General features: G+C 45.1%; 1 protein-coding gene across 6 annotated transcripts; it reads right to left on the reverse strand.

Annotated features, from left to right (window-relative positions):
- Positions 1 to 3,635: 3,635 nt before the first annotated feature.
- PARK7 (Parkinsonism associated deglycase) lies at positions 3,636 to 12,929 on the reverse strand. 6 transcript variants are annotated; one of them, XM_040533718.1, is made up of 7 exons: positions 12,694 to 12,929; positions 9,700 to 9,803; positions 8,988 to 9,089; positions 8,281 to 8,340; positions 7,364 to 7,433; positions 4,991 to 5,077; positions 3,636 to 4,087 (listed from the first exon to the last, which is right to left on the reverse strand). In XM_040533718.1, the coding sequence occupies exons 2-7, from the start codon at positions 9,787 to 9,789 to the stop codon at positions 3,927 to 3,929; spliced, it is 570 nt and encodes a 189-aa protein (XP_040389652.1). In that variant the 5' UTR covers positions 9,790 to 9,803; positions 12,694 to 12,929; the 3' UTR covers positions 3,636 to 3,926. The 6 variants fall into 6 exon arrangements, with proteins under 6 accessions (XP_040389652.1, XP_040389647.1, XP_040389651.1 ...); XM_040533713.1 differs by having other exon boundaries at positions 9,700 to 9,834; positions 12,694 to 12,927; XM_040533717.1 differs by lacking the exon at positions 12,694 to 12,929 and adding an exon at positions 11,953 to 12,075.
- Between the last annotated feature and the right edge of the window lie 478 nt (positions 12,930 to 13,407).

Raw genomic sequence — 13,407 nt, forward strand, 5'->3', positions numbered from 1 at the left:
GTCCTCACTAAAAGACCACTTCATTTCATGCCACATTGCGTCCAACTGTTGCATGGCAAGACACTAGTGAACAGCAGGTGGACCTTTGCAAGGGTATGTGGTGGTGTTTACTGGCTGTTGAGCAAGGTCCAGAGGAAACCCAAGACACATATTAGGTTGCACCTGATGACTTCGTTTGTCATCTGTCACGTTGACAAGTTATTCAGAAAAGTTTTCCTGCATCCTGGCTGCACACCCTTGCACTTAGAGCTTAAGCAATTTGAATTGGCATTCTGCTATTATGATGCAGACTCTGCATCACTTCAGTGCACCAATACGCACGTGGCAATGCAGAGGCTTCTAACAACTCAGGGCGAAGATGAGAATACAAGTGTACACCATGACAGATACCGTTGCTCATTAGATTAAAAATAGCCTGAACTGCTTTTGCCTGGGGGCAGGGGAATGTCTTCTCACAGAGTCTTGTCTCATCATGTTTTAAAAATAAAATAATAATAATAATAAAAAGAAAATGGAGTGGTCAGTTCATTAAAAGCCACAGGGACAGACAGCCCTGTTTAAGATACGCTCTTTTAAAAATGGATGGCAGTGGAGTGATAGGTGAGTTCCTGCCTTTTACATAGGCTGATGGAGGACTGACATGGGGCTCTAAAACTGAAGAGCTAGCCTGAAGCAAGGATGAGCTGTTTAGCACCTAGCTTCAAGTTAAATGACTTAATGCTAGTGTTTTGTTAAAGACTGAGTCTAAACATACGTGTTTCTTTGGGGTGAGGGGACAGATGCAATTTTCTCCTATAGGATTTATTAGTCATATGATGCCCTGTGCTGGATGGACCCCATCGCTCCCCAGTCAACCTGTTGACTGGAGGACCAGACTACCTCTTTAGTGAGATAGACAGCAATGCAATCTTGGCTTTAGATAACACTACAAGGCACACAGAAGTAAGCTCAAGATTGCTCAGTCTCTCAAGTTGCTGGTCCAGGGTGTTCTGGACCTACTACCTCTCTCAGGCCATACTTCTCCTGTCATCTGAGCCTAATCAGACAAACTTAATCAAACTTAATCAAAATCAGTCTCCCTGATAAGGCAGGATGCTATTGCATGCCTGAAGCAGTAAAATATGTAAAGCTGCTGTTTTATAAGCAGTCCAGTTTACAATTTAATGCCTGAGCTTTACACTGGGAAATTCAGTGCAACATAAATAGGGAACCCTGACATTCTCAAGCAACCTGACAAGATGCAGACGGTCTTGCTGGCTACAGCCCTGGATTCAGAGAAGCCAACATTCCCTCTAAATATGTTCCGCGCAAAGAAAACCACAAGCGGCCACGACCCTTCCACTGAAAGCTAGAGAGGCCAAGGCCTGCCTCCTCGTTGTAGACACACTCGAGGAAATTCCTGCTCCGCTCCCGCCGCGAACACCGCCTCCCCAGCGCGTTAAAGCCACGGGGGTGCCGCGGGCCAGGGGCCGCCGCGGCTGCCGCAGAGGCCGAGGCCCCGCAGGCCCCGCACGGGGGCGCGCTTGCGCTGCCGGCCCGCCCCGGCTGGGCCCATAACGGGCTTTTCCCGTCGCAGGCGTTCAGAACGGGGCCGTTACCAGCTACCGACCTGCTTGGCGCTCGCGCTTCCCCTAACGCGCCCCCTGCCGCTACGTTTTTCTCTATTATTTTAGGGGTTTTAATGCTCTGTAGTCCCCTGTGAAAGGAAAAACCAAACCAAACCAAACCCAAACCACTGAAAAGAGATTGGCCAAATCCCTCTGTCTCCCACACTTCAGGTACTTGTAAATATTACTGAGATCCTCTCTCATTCTTCTTTTCTCAAGGCTGAACAGACCCAGGTCTCTCAGCCTTTCTTCATAGGCAAGATGCTCCAGGCCCCGTACCATCTTTGGGGCCCTCCGCTAGACTCTTTCCAGGAGATCTCTGTCTTTTTTGTACCGGGGAGCCCAGAACTGGACACAGTACTCCAGGTGAGGCTTGACCAGGGCAGAGTAGAGGGGGAGGATCACCTCCAATGACCTGCTGGCCACGCTCAAATTTCTGTTAAGTAGACTCTCTCTGTCTTAGAACAGAATAAAAATTAAAAGTGTATAATCAAATTCCTGGTCTCTTTGTAAAAAATAGAATGGCCAAGGTTAGAAGGGACCTCTGAAGATCATCTAGTCCAACACCCCTGACAAGCAGGATCACCTAGAGTACATTGCGCAGGATGGCATCCAGGCAGGTTTTAAGTATCTCCAGAGAAGGAGACTCCATGACCTACCTGGGCAACCTGTTCCGGTGCTCTGTCACCCTCACAGTAAAGAAGTGCCCTCTCATATTCAGACGGAACTTCCTGTGCTTCAGTTTGTGCCCGCTGACTCTTGTCCTGTCACCAGTGGGCACAATAATAAAATAATAAATGCTTGATAATAAAAGATTTCTGGAAGCCTAAATGCAATACAAGCATAGAAATATTTTCCTTCTACTGTTATAAAGTACTACAATCCAGAAATGCACAGCTTTTCCTGTATTCTGAATCATGCCCATTTACAAAACAAATGATTATTCCAGGTTCCAGAAGAATCTCTCCATAATTCGGTTTACATTTGCATGGCAATACCAGTTAGACATGTAGATTTAATGAACAAGCCTGTCCTGTCTTAAACAGATTGCAATTTTTGCTTATCTCGAGCATATTTCAAAGCTAGAGACACATGAAAGCTTTTCTGAACAAACTGGAGGAAGAGCATATAGCTAAAGGAGTTCTCCCAGTAAATACTAACACTATAGAGACACTGCTTGATTCTAAGCATGCAAAAGTACCTATGTATCCCATTATCAAAATGCAGTAAATGAGAAGCAACTTGTACTTGTTTTCCCTTAAAATTACCAATCATAAAAGAACCTATGCAGTCATTTTCTAAAGTTCAGACTACACTTCAGATGTATGCAGAACCGAGTCTTCAGATGCTGTGGCAAATTCAGAGTCCACTGAGGTGCTGTTAAGCATTACTGCTGTCAGTCAGAAAACACCAGAACATAGTTATTTGGTACAAGAAAGGTAACATAGACAAAAATCATTCCCAAATTCTTAATTCTCATGGAAATATGTCTCTACTACTTCCTCTACAGAGCTATCCAACAACTCCTCTAAACCAGCATATGCTCACTTAAGCCAGGCTTGAAGCAAATTCTAATTTCCAATAAGCAGAAACAAGCACTGCTTCTGGTGGTAAACTGCTAAGTCCAAAACTTCCTACTTTATGTTGATGATTAGCTGCCTAAATAGCTTGATGAATCCGCAATCATATAATTTAGAAAACAAAATCAAATGGTATCAATGGCATGGGCAAGCTCCTAGCTACAGGAACTCTAGGGTGCTTAATAAGAGAACATTCCCACTTATACTTCAGTTACATGCTGCATTAGAATGAAGATTACCTATTGGCCTTATTTATACAATGCAAACTAAATAGTGTTTTCAACAAATTCTAGGTTACAATTTAACAATGAATTTTGGCTCATACTTCAAAAGAACCACGTGAAATACTAGATAGAAATTGCTTTGAACAGTACATTGCTAGCCATGGTGGTAAAAAGGTGCCACAGGTCTGGGATGGGAGAAAACACACAAAGAAACACCACACAAGCAGAGTTGCTTCATTTTTATTTATCACTAAAAATTTGTCCATGTGATTTTTTAAATGCCATCCAAGAGATAAGATTATTAAAAGCTGGCTTCTTTTTAGTGATAAAGCTTTTTGCTAACAGGATCCAGGAATAAAGACCATTAGTTTGCAAGACGTCCCAATATAGGTGAGTACTGCTGCTAATTTCAACCACAATTAAATGGGATTTACAACAGTGCATCTTTTTGTTATTCTACAAAGGATAAGACTCTCCTTCTGAAATTGTTCTAATCCCTGTCCCACACCAACTCTTCACTCTTTCAATATTAGGGGTGCCTTCACCTGTTCGGCCACTTCCTTCCCCATCAGTGTTTCAACAATGGCCAACCCAAACTCAAAGCTGGTACCAGGGCCACGGCTGGTGAGGATGTTCCCATCTTTCTCCACGCGGCTCTCGGAGTAGCAGTAGTGAGCTGGGGGTGGTGGTGGTGACAGAATAGAAAGAGAATCAGTCTCCAGCGCAGTGCCACTGACGCCACAGAGCTGTCTGCCACAGGGCACTGCCCACAGGCTGTGGCAACTGAGCAGTGTTCGCCTCTGATGACATCTTCACGCTCTACAGTATGCATCTCAAACACCTGTGCGGGCCAAGCCCACTCTGGGTGCTGCATCCCTGTTCCTCCAGAACCAAGCAACCCATCGCTGCACGTGGTCCTCAGAGAGGAAAATGGCCCCTTGGGAGCTGCCAGCTTATTCACATGGCATGTGAGCACACAAGCTCATTGAGAAGCGCTCGCTGTGCCTCTTGGCTCCCATGGGGTTATTTTTGGAAGTCAGACTGCATTTGTACATCTGTTCACAACTTTCTGTTTTCCAAACGCATGCTGGAGGAATCTTGCCATCTCCTGCGCACTTCCAGATTTGTTAATGCTCACAGAATGACTTCTTAATAGTGCTTTACCAGCGTCTTCTTTAGGTATGAGAAAGAAAGATGGGCCCACCAGCTGCTCATAGCGTCAAAGCACTACCCATGGGAAAACAGTAAAGGTGCTCCCAGTGTTTGCTGTTGGGACTGTTGAGGCAAAGAACCCAAATGGCAAGAGGTAGCTCTGCCTTCAAGAGGACAAGGAAAAAAACGCTCCCAGCATGACTGCAGCAGCGTATTTTGGGAATGTAAATATAGCCTTGTATTTTCAGGTTAAACTGACTTGGAGATACAGTCTTAGCATATTCAGTCGAATTTTGATTATGTGTATGAAAGAACTAGGAAATTCAGAGATACAAAATAAGATACAAATGTTATTTGTCTTTCTTTAAATGAAGAAAATAATTTCTGAGAAGGGTTTAGAGAGAAACCTATAAAATTAATTACGTACCTCCATTCATCATTTTGTCTTTGGCCAAAGGGTGCGTTGTGACTTTGCTTCCAAACCCTATCCCATGTGCCAGAAGGGCAGTAGGACCTGTATGGACACAGAGTTGCATCTGTGAGGAACTTTTCTTCTACAAACACTTAAGAACATACATTCAGGCACTAGGCCCTCAAAGGCCCAAGTCTCACTGTGGGAAGACTACTTATAAAATTGATGCTGACTTTACCTCTGAAGCAAAAAGCCTCAAAAAGAACATAGCTGTATACTCTCTCCCATTCTATTATACAAAATGTCTTGTACAGAGAAGCATATGAAGAACAGAGAAAGTTTAGAGAACACTCAGTTTAAGCACCTGTCCTACCAGTGACTGTGTTGCCTTATGAAAGAATCAAGAACAACGGTCACTGCACTTTTTATTTAAAACTGCTTGAAGTTAAGTAATGAAGAGTCTATATTGTAATCTGAACATTAACTAGGTACATTTATCTTACTACAATGTTGAGTCTTGACTTTAGAGACCTAACAGATAAAATTTGACTTGAAAAGGCCGTTACATGTTGGAATTGTATGCCAAGCGGTATTTTGTACAGATGATGGGCTAACAGCTAAGTTTTGGGTTTTAACAGTCTCTTTTCTTTTCTTCACTTCCTCCTTGGCCTGAATTGAGGAAGGAATTTGTGTAAAGTCTTATTAGGTCACCCAACAGAAAATCCTTAGGGGAATTCCATAAGAAACTGAATATAGGATTTGCCTGATGCAAGTTTCATTTCTGCACATTTGATTCATTTCAGATATAGTCCAGGAAATTATCTTGTGTTCAGCTAGAAATCAGCTCTGAGAAGCATTATACCCAAGATAAATGAACTCTCCTGTTTACAAGCTAAAAGCCTTTACTGGGCAACTGAGAATTTGTAATTGTTCTGAAACAAATATGGATAGAAGAGTAGAAGACTACCACTGCCAAATTCAAGAATATTCACAACTCTGTATGCATATTGCCCAACTGCGGAACAAAACCAAAACCAAAACAGAACAACAGCTATATACCAGACTCCCAAAAGAGTTGAAAAATATTCCATAAATACGCTCTGTTAGACTGTATTTTATACACTCATCATCACTCTCCTTATACTTGCCTACACATACCTAGGCCAATCTCTCAGTTCAATTGCTGTTCTGGTTTTGGCTGGGATATTTAATTTTCTTCTTAGTAGCTGGTGCTTTTAGGGTGAGAATAATGTTGATAACACACTGATGATTTAGTTGTTGCAGGGCAGCGCTTACACTAAGTCAATGACCTTTCAGCTTCTCATGGCTGTTCTGCCAGTAAGGAGGCCAGGAGAATGCAAAAGAAGCTGGGAGGGGACAGATGACCCCAACCGGACAGTTGGATATTCCACACCATATGACCTCACAGTGAACAATAAAAACGGGGGAGTTGATGGGGGGGGGGGGAGGGGAGGAGGGAGGGGGCGAAGTTGGCTGGGGGGTGTAGGGGGTCTGCCACTGCTCAGGGTCTGGCTGGGCAAAAGTCAGCAGCAAGTAGGCAATTGCATTGTGCACCACTTGATTTGTATATTTTTTAATCATTATTTTCCCTTCGTTTTCTGTCCTATTAAACTGTCTTTATCTCAACCCACTTTTTTTTTTTTTTTTTTTTTTTTTATCATTTTTCCCCCCACGATTCTCTCCCCCATCCCACTGGGCAGGGGGAAAGTAATCAACAGTTGTGTGGTGCTTAGCCACCTGCCAGGGTAAACCACAACACTTGGGAATATTGGCAGTTATTGTTCATCCTTTTTTTCTTATACATACAAATTTCATGAAGAAATTAACGAGATATCTGGCTGTGCAGAATATGTAAACAGACAACCCTCTCCACAGAGTGATTCCATCTTCTGCTTCCACTCAGCTGAGGAAGAGTGAGTCTGTAATTCTATATTTACAGCCTTCCTTCTGAAGCTGAAGGGCAGAAGAGGAGGTTCGAGACAAATTTATTGTAATGATGTTCTGCCAGCACTGTGTCCTTACAGAAGGATCACCAGAATAAGCAAGTATTTTGAAAAAAAAATAGAACTTTAATTTTTTTTTTTTTTATTTTTAAGACACTAACCTAACTGATTGGAAAGAACCGGGTACCAAGCAGAACTGCAGAACTTGCAGGTTAATTATTCACAATATTCCATAAACCTCCTCCTGCTAAGTTTGCACAAAATTCAAATGTTCAAATTTGTGTTTGCATATAGTACAAATTCCTGCTACTAAGTTACAGGAATAAAGATTCCTAAGCCAGGGTAACTGTCCGTATGCCCCTTCAAGTATATCCAAGTTTCAATATCCAAATATTTTACAAAGCAAGATGTTTTATTGACTAACCTGCGCATATAGCAGCTATCAGGCCTTTTCTGCTTTCCTGATCCTTCAAAACATCTTTAACAGCAGAAGACTGTACAAAGATACAAGAAGTCATTGATTTGGGTTGATTATATGAAGCATGGTTGAAATATTTTCCATTGCAAATTTGTGAGCAAGATTTACAGAGAGAAACAGCTGACAACTCTCCATCCTACCTCAGGACAGACGGCAATGAAAACATTAAGGGGAGGAAGAAAAACTGAAACCAATAAATACTTGCCCCACAAAGAATTTGCAAGGAAATCAGAAGGAACTACAAGGAAATCCTCAACCTACATAAAAGCAGGCTATTCTATGGCCACAGGAAGTCACTGTTCAAGAACTTCATGAGACAAATAGGACAGATCATTCACAAGCTACCTCCAGACAGTTTGCATCATTCTTAAAAAGATTTATAACAGATATTTGTCTCACATTCCAGGGCTTACAAACTGTGTGATATTATCCAAGTGCTATTTGACAGATTCACTCGTTTGTCTGCCTGCCTTCCACATGGTATAAATACCACAACAGTTTTGCACCAGAGAGAGACTTCTTGAGTAAAGGAACAAAGAGTCCTCTGGGTTTGGCCTGTTTCAAGCTTCATGGAACTAAGTCTTCATTTGCAATTGTTTCACCTTCGTAAGATTATAAAGAAAGACCTTCGCACAATATTGAGTAGTCTTCCATTTTCGCTCAGCTTAACTAGGCACTCAAATCCAAGAATTTATAGAGTATATATGCAAGAAGGCGTAAGATTAACAATTACTTACCTCTTACTCATTTACTCAGAAGAGAATTTTCAGATATCGTACTGAACTTGAAGAACTAGTAAACAAGTGCAGACCACCTACTACCCATGAGAATGCTGATGAACCTGTAAAATACCAGAACTTTACCTCTGACAAGTTTTGAGCACCGAGGTTGCCTCCAGGCAGGACAATGACATCGTAAGGCCCCTAAACAAACAAAAGATAAAACTATTCTGTTGAACAGAGGCTGGTATATTTGTCCCATTGTTTTAAGGACACTACAGCTGAGTCAAGTGAGAGGCAAAGGGATCTGCCTTTTTTTCCACTGAACGACACTTTAAGAGCACAGAGGTAGATCCAATTATGGAACAACATATTATTTCCTGTTCCAGGAGCAGCCTGTTATTGATGAAGTCTGTCACAGAACAAACTTCTAAGCCTAGTGAATTTAAGAGCTTCAGCAAGCAAACTGCAGCTCATGCACTGCGAGGACAAGTGTTTTTGCTGAACCTACTAAACCGTTGCTTAGCTTTCCATCAGAAGTTTTTTGTTGTTCCAAATCATGGTATTCTGGCATGCTGACGAACGTGAAAAATAAAGCTCTATGTTTGACACTGCACAAAAAAAAATACCTGTTCAGAATTATGAAATCTGATCTTGGCATGCTGTGAAGTAGAACAACACTGAAGGGACAATTGCACTGCAGGTTGGGCAGTTCTGTGAGTCACTACGGCACAGAGCAAAGGTAACACGCAACATATCTCTAAAGGTAATGTATAAGCTTTAAGAATTCATTCCTGAAACTGTAAGAAAAGCCTTATTGATCATTATACCAAATTGAGGTGATGACCAACCTCTTTTCTGGCATCTTCTAGACTGGCATCAGGACAAATGAAGACATCTCGACTGCACTGCACTGGATCTTTTCCTGTTAGGCCTGCAACCGTCACCTTGATCTAACAGAAGAATATATATATCATTACAATTCAAGAATTTAGGACATTTTTCTTAGCTATTAGTTTTGAAATGGTACATAAAATGAGCCAAGCAATATTAAAAGCTGGCAAAAACAGAGCAACACTTAAACTATATTGTGTACAACTACAGATGCAAAAGTTAACAAAGAACATTCCACTAGGCAGAATTCAAGTTAATAACACAATTTTAAAAGCTCAAGGAGAATTATGTAATGTCATGAGCTTGATGAATACTGAGCTGGTCAGATGCCTACAATAAAAACAAAACAAAACAAAAAAACACCCTACTGCTATTCATGGGAGTAGATATGGTTTTTGATAGGGTAAGATTTACTTGAAACATCTGCTCTAGTTCACTTTTAACCTCAGGCTCATATTTTAAAGGTTTCTTTAGCACAAACGTAACTTGTTATGTATGCTTATTCGGAGCACAACACAAATATTTCTAACCAGTAAGAAGGCACAGATAAACTTTCACCGTATGCAACAGACTACACCTTAAACTCCCAGCAATGAACATTAATTTGTGGCAAAGATTTTCACTTCACCATGCACTCATTAAAAGATTTTTCATTGTCTGCATACTCACCCCAGCTCTTCTCATAACATCAGTGGGGATTACAGTTTCCATTTCCTCTGCCCCTTTTGCCAGAATTACCAATGCTCTTTTTGAGGCCATGTCTTAAGGGGCTGCTGTTGAGTGAGAAGTCAGTGAAAAAAGAGGCTAAGGGGGTTGGGGTGAAGACAGGCAGAGACACAGAGAGTGATATGGTTAAAAAGCAAATCCCTTAGTACAAATCCTTCCTAACGGTAAAGTTTAGCAGCAAGTAATTTGCATTTTTTACATTACCTTCCATTTAAGCGATGTCAAAACTGTTCACTAGCTTTAACTGATATTCAAAGCAGTCTTATTTAACCAAAGAGCTTTTTATAAATAATTGCAATACTAAGGGACTAAACCATTTGTGCACTGGGAGACACAGGCCATCGGCACCAGAACAAGAAACAACTTGGCCTGATCAAGACTTTACATGAATTCAGTCTGCCAGAGAGAAGGGCTCAAGGTGGGTGGCAGGGTTATTTTCAATTTGCACACCCTCACTCATACCCAGACTACTGACTCCTACCCAGGTCAACATTTACAAAAAGAGCTTGTATGAGCTTTGACCTCATGTCTGGTATTTAGTTTCCGCACAGCACACTTTATGAAGTTTCCTGTGACTTACAATGACTCTATCAGTGCCCCTGCAAACCCTGAGCAATAGATTTTCTGGGTATTTCACAATTTTGTGGGGGAGAAATGTGTGCACATGTGTGATGGGGAAGCAGACCACAGAATTTAGCAAATGGAAAAAACTAGGCTTAAGAAATTTTTTTTTAGCTCCTAAATTCACATTGAGGTGAGTGACCAAATTTCCACTGGAAGGTTAAGTTAAAGTAACTTTAACTACATCATGTAAAAACACACATTAACTTATACTGGTCTGACAGAAGTCTTTGAAAGCATCTATGATGTGAAAGAAGGCATTTCACAGATCATTAACTCTATGAGACAGATTTTTTTTCTTATGTAAGGAATTTCCACCCAGAAATGCACATGGAGTACCTGGAAGTTCTTCTCAAAATGAGATCCACACTTAGTTGTCTTCACCAAAGAAAACTATCCCCTCACCCTGCTTCAACTGCATGTATTTTCAGGTTTTGTCCTTACAGTTAGCCTCTTTTTGAAAGACAATTTCTAGAATGCAATAGCATACAGCAGAATGCTCTCCAGCATGGAGAACCAGCCTCAGCAGCCAAATTCAGAGTGTCAAATCCCACTTTTAGTGAGGTTTTACGTACTGTCCAACACAAGGCCAACTGAGCAAGTACACTGAAGTCACATCATCAGCAATGATTTCTGGACAGCCCAGAGAGATGCAGGAGCTCTTCTGGATGGTGTATGCTTATTGTGACAATTTTTCTTACAGATTTGACTAACTAGAATCAGACACCTTGAATAGCCACAATGCAGAAATACTGCATCTACTTATAAATGGGGAAAAATACTCTAGGTAAGTAGTTTGTATCCCTCTCTTTCATTGGCTCTTTAGATGCAAACAGGCATCTGATCCTGAAACCTTTACTCTTTTCCCTAACCTTTCCCTACCATCCTTGGACATTTATTCTGATATACTGACAGATTCCTCAGTTTTAGTACTGTTCCGATATGGGGGTGCATATGTGAATACCTGTCATGCCGTAAATACTACTAGTGTAACCTTAAGCTTTCTGAGAAGGTAGAACCAAGCTATGCAGACATTGCAGCCATTTCACTGAACAGGCTATCTACGCACATCAAATACAAGTCTGTTTGCTTCTCAGCGCCAGCAAGAGCAAAGGCTGCCCCAAATCTTTACGCTAAATATATTCCCCTGCGTAGTACGTGCAATTTGCTCAAGATGGTAGCTTTTGGCAGATGGCTGAATCACAAACTCTAGAAAGGCTGACTAGAAAAAAAAAAACGACTACAACAAAAAAAAAAAATCACTTTCCAATGTCCTGACCAGCAGTTACCACAGGCAAGAGATATTTTCGGGTCATTAGCTCAGCCAGGAGGACAAGAAAGCGACCTTCTCACCCCGCCCGCGACCGCCGCCAGGCTCCAAGACATCCCGGCAGGCCTCCGGGCCTCCCGGCACCTCTCTAATCGGCCTCGCGAACCCCACACCCTCCGCGAAGGGCAGCCGGCAGCCGGCTCCCCGCCCGCCAACCCCCGGGGGGCTCCTCCGGCCCGGCCCGGCCCGGCCCGGCCCGGCCCGGCGCCCCGCCGAGCCCCGCGAGGGCGGCAGCGCCGACTCACCTCAGCCGCAGCGCGGTCGACGCTGCACGGCCCCGCCCCCGCCCCGCCTCGGGCAGGACCCGGCGCTCGGCCCGCGCCCGCCCCCCCCGCGCGGCTCCGCGCCTCGCCGCCCCGCGGAAAGCTTTGCCCCTGCTCTTGCCGCGGTTACTCGTCTCTCCTTTTCGACTTACGAAATACCGTTTTTCTCACGTATCACCCACTCACAGCAGCACAATCACAAGTTACGTGGCTTTAAAACAAGCTGCTTCTGTTTTCCCTCAGGCTGCCCTCAAAAAAAAAAAAGAAAAAAAAAGCAAAGGCCGCGCGGAAGCACAGAGAAAGAAAAGCAGTCACTCTCTACTTCCCATCAACGAGCGATGTTCAGACACGTCCTGGGAAGCAGGGCCTCAAAACGCACAGCGGTTGTTTGGGAGGACAGACATCTTCATAAGGACCCCCTCCCCCTTCCCCTTCCCCACCTTTGATTGCTGAGTGGGACCCCACGTGGCACGGAATAGCCCTTTGGTCGGCTTAGCTCAGCTGCCCTGGTGATGTCCCCTCCCCATCACTTGCCCACCCGCAGCCTGGTGGCTCTGGGGAGCTTGGAGGGCGTCCCGATGCGGTGCCAGCAGCGTGCAGCAATAGACACAACGCTGGGGTGACACCAGGGCTGTTCTAGCTACGAGTGCAGAGCACAGCACTGCATGGGCTGCTGCAGGGAAAGTTAACTCCATCCCAGCCAGACCCAGCACAGTCCCTCACCCAGCTGGCAGGTGCCGGCAGTCACTTCATTCCCCGGTTCTCCAGTGACGGGGCCGCGAAAGCCCTGGCACAGAAGCAGGGGTCAGCCAACCGGAAGCGTGATGCACAGCGAAGGACCCGGCTGGAAGCCCTCCCGGGCACGCGTGCAGCTTCTGCCCGTTGCCCACGGAGCTGGAGAAAGGTTTCGTGCGCACGAGCGCGCGCTGGGCACCGCGCCCCGCCCCCGCCGCCTCCTCGCACGCGCGACCAGCCCCGCGCTCCCGCCGCGGGACCGGCCGCGGCGCCGACGCAGGCGGGGACCGGCCGCGGGGAGCCGCAGGGGCGTGGCCGCGTGGCCGGGCCTCGTGCCTCCACTCCCGCCGGCGGGGGCGCGCCCGGGGCCGCCCGACGGCCTCTTTGGGGCCCGGTTTCCCTGGCACCGCGGCGCTCGGCCCGGGCTGCGGCACCAGGCTCGGACCCGCCCGGGGCGGCGCTGAGCGCCTGAGGGACGCTTCCCCTCGGGCTGCGGCGCCCGCAGGGCCGTGCGTGCTTCGCGCTTTGTCGCGTGCTTGCGCGCTGGCTCGGCACACCGACTTCTCTCCGCCGCGACCGTTTCGAGCCGTTTCCGGGCTCGGTTGCAATGCGTCCCCTCTGCCTCCCAGGGCCGTCCCTACCGCATCCCTCGGGCCGGGACGTGCCCTGCGACCGGTTCGCGGCGAGGACGGGCCGGACCTC

Source organism: Cygnus olor, chromosome 21 (genome assembly GCF_009769625.2).
Source record: "Cygnus olor isolate bCygOlo1 chromosome 21, bCygOlo1.pri.v2, whole genome shotgun sequence".
In the NCBI taxonomy this organism is placed as follows: domain Eukaryota; kingdom Metazoa; phylum Chordata; class Aves; order Anseriformes; family Anatidae; genus Cygnus; species Cygnus olor.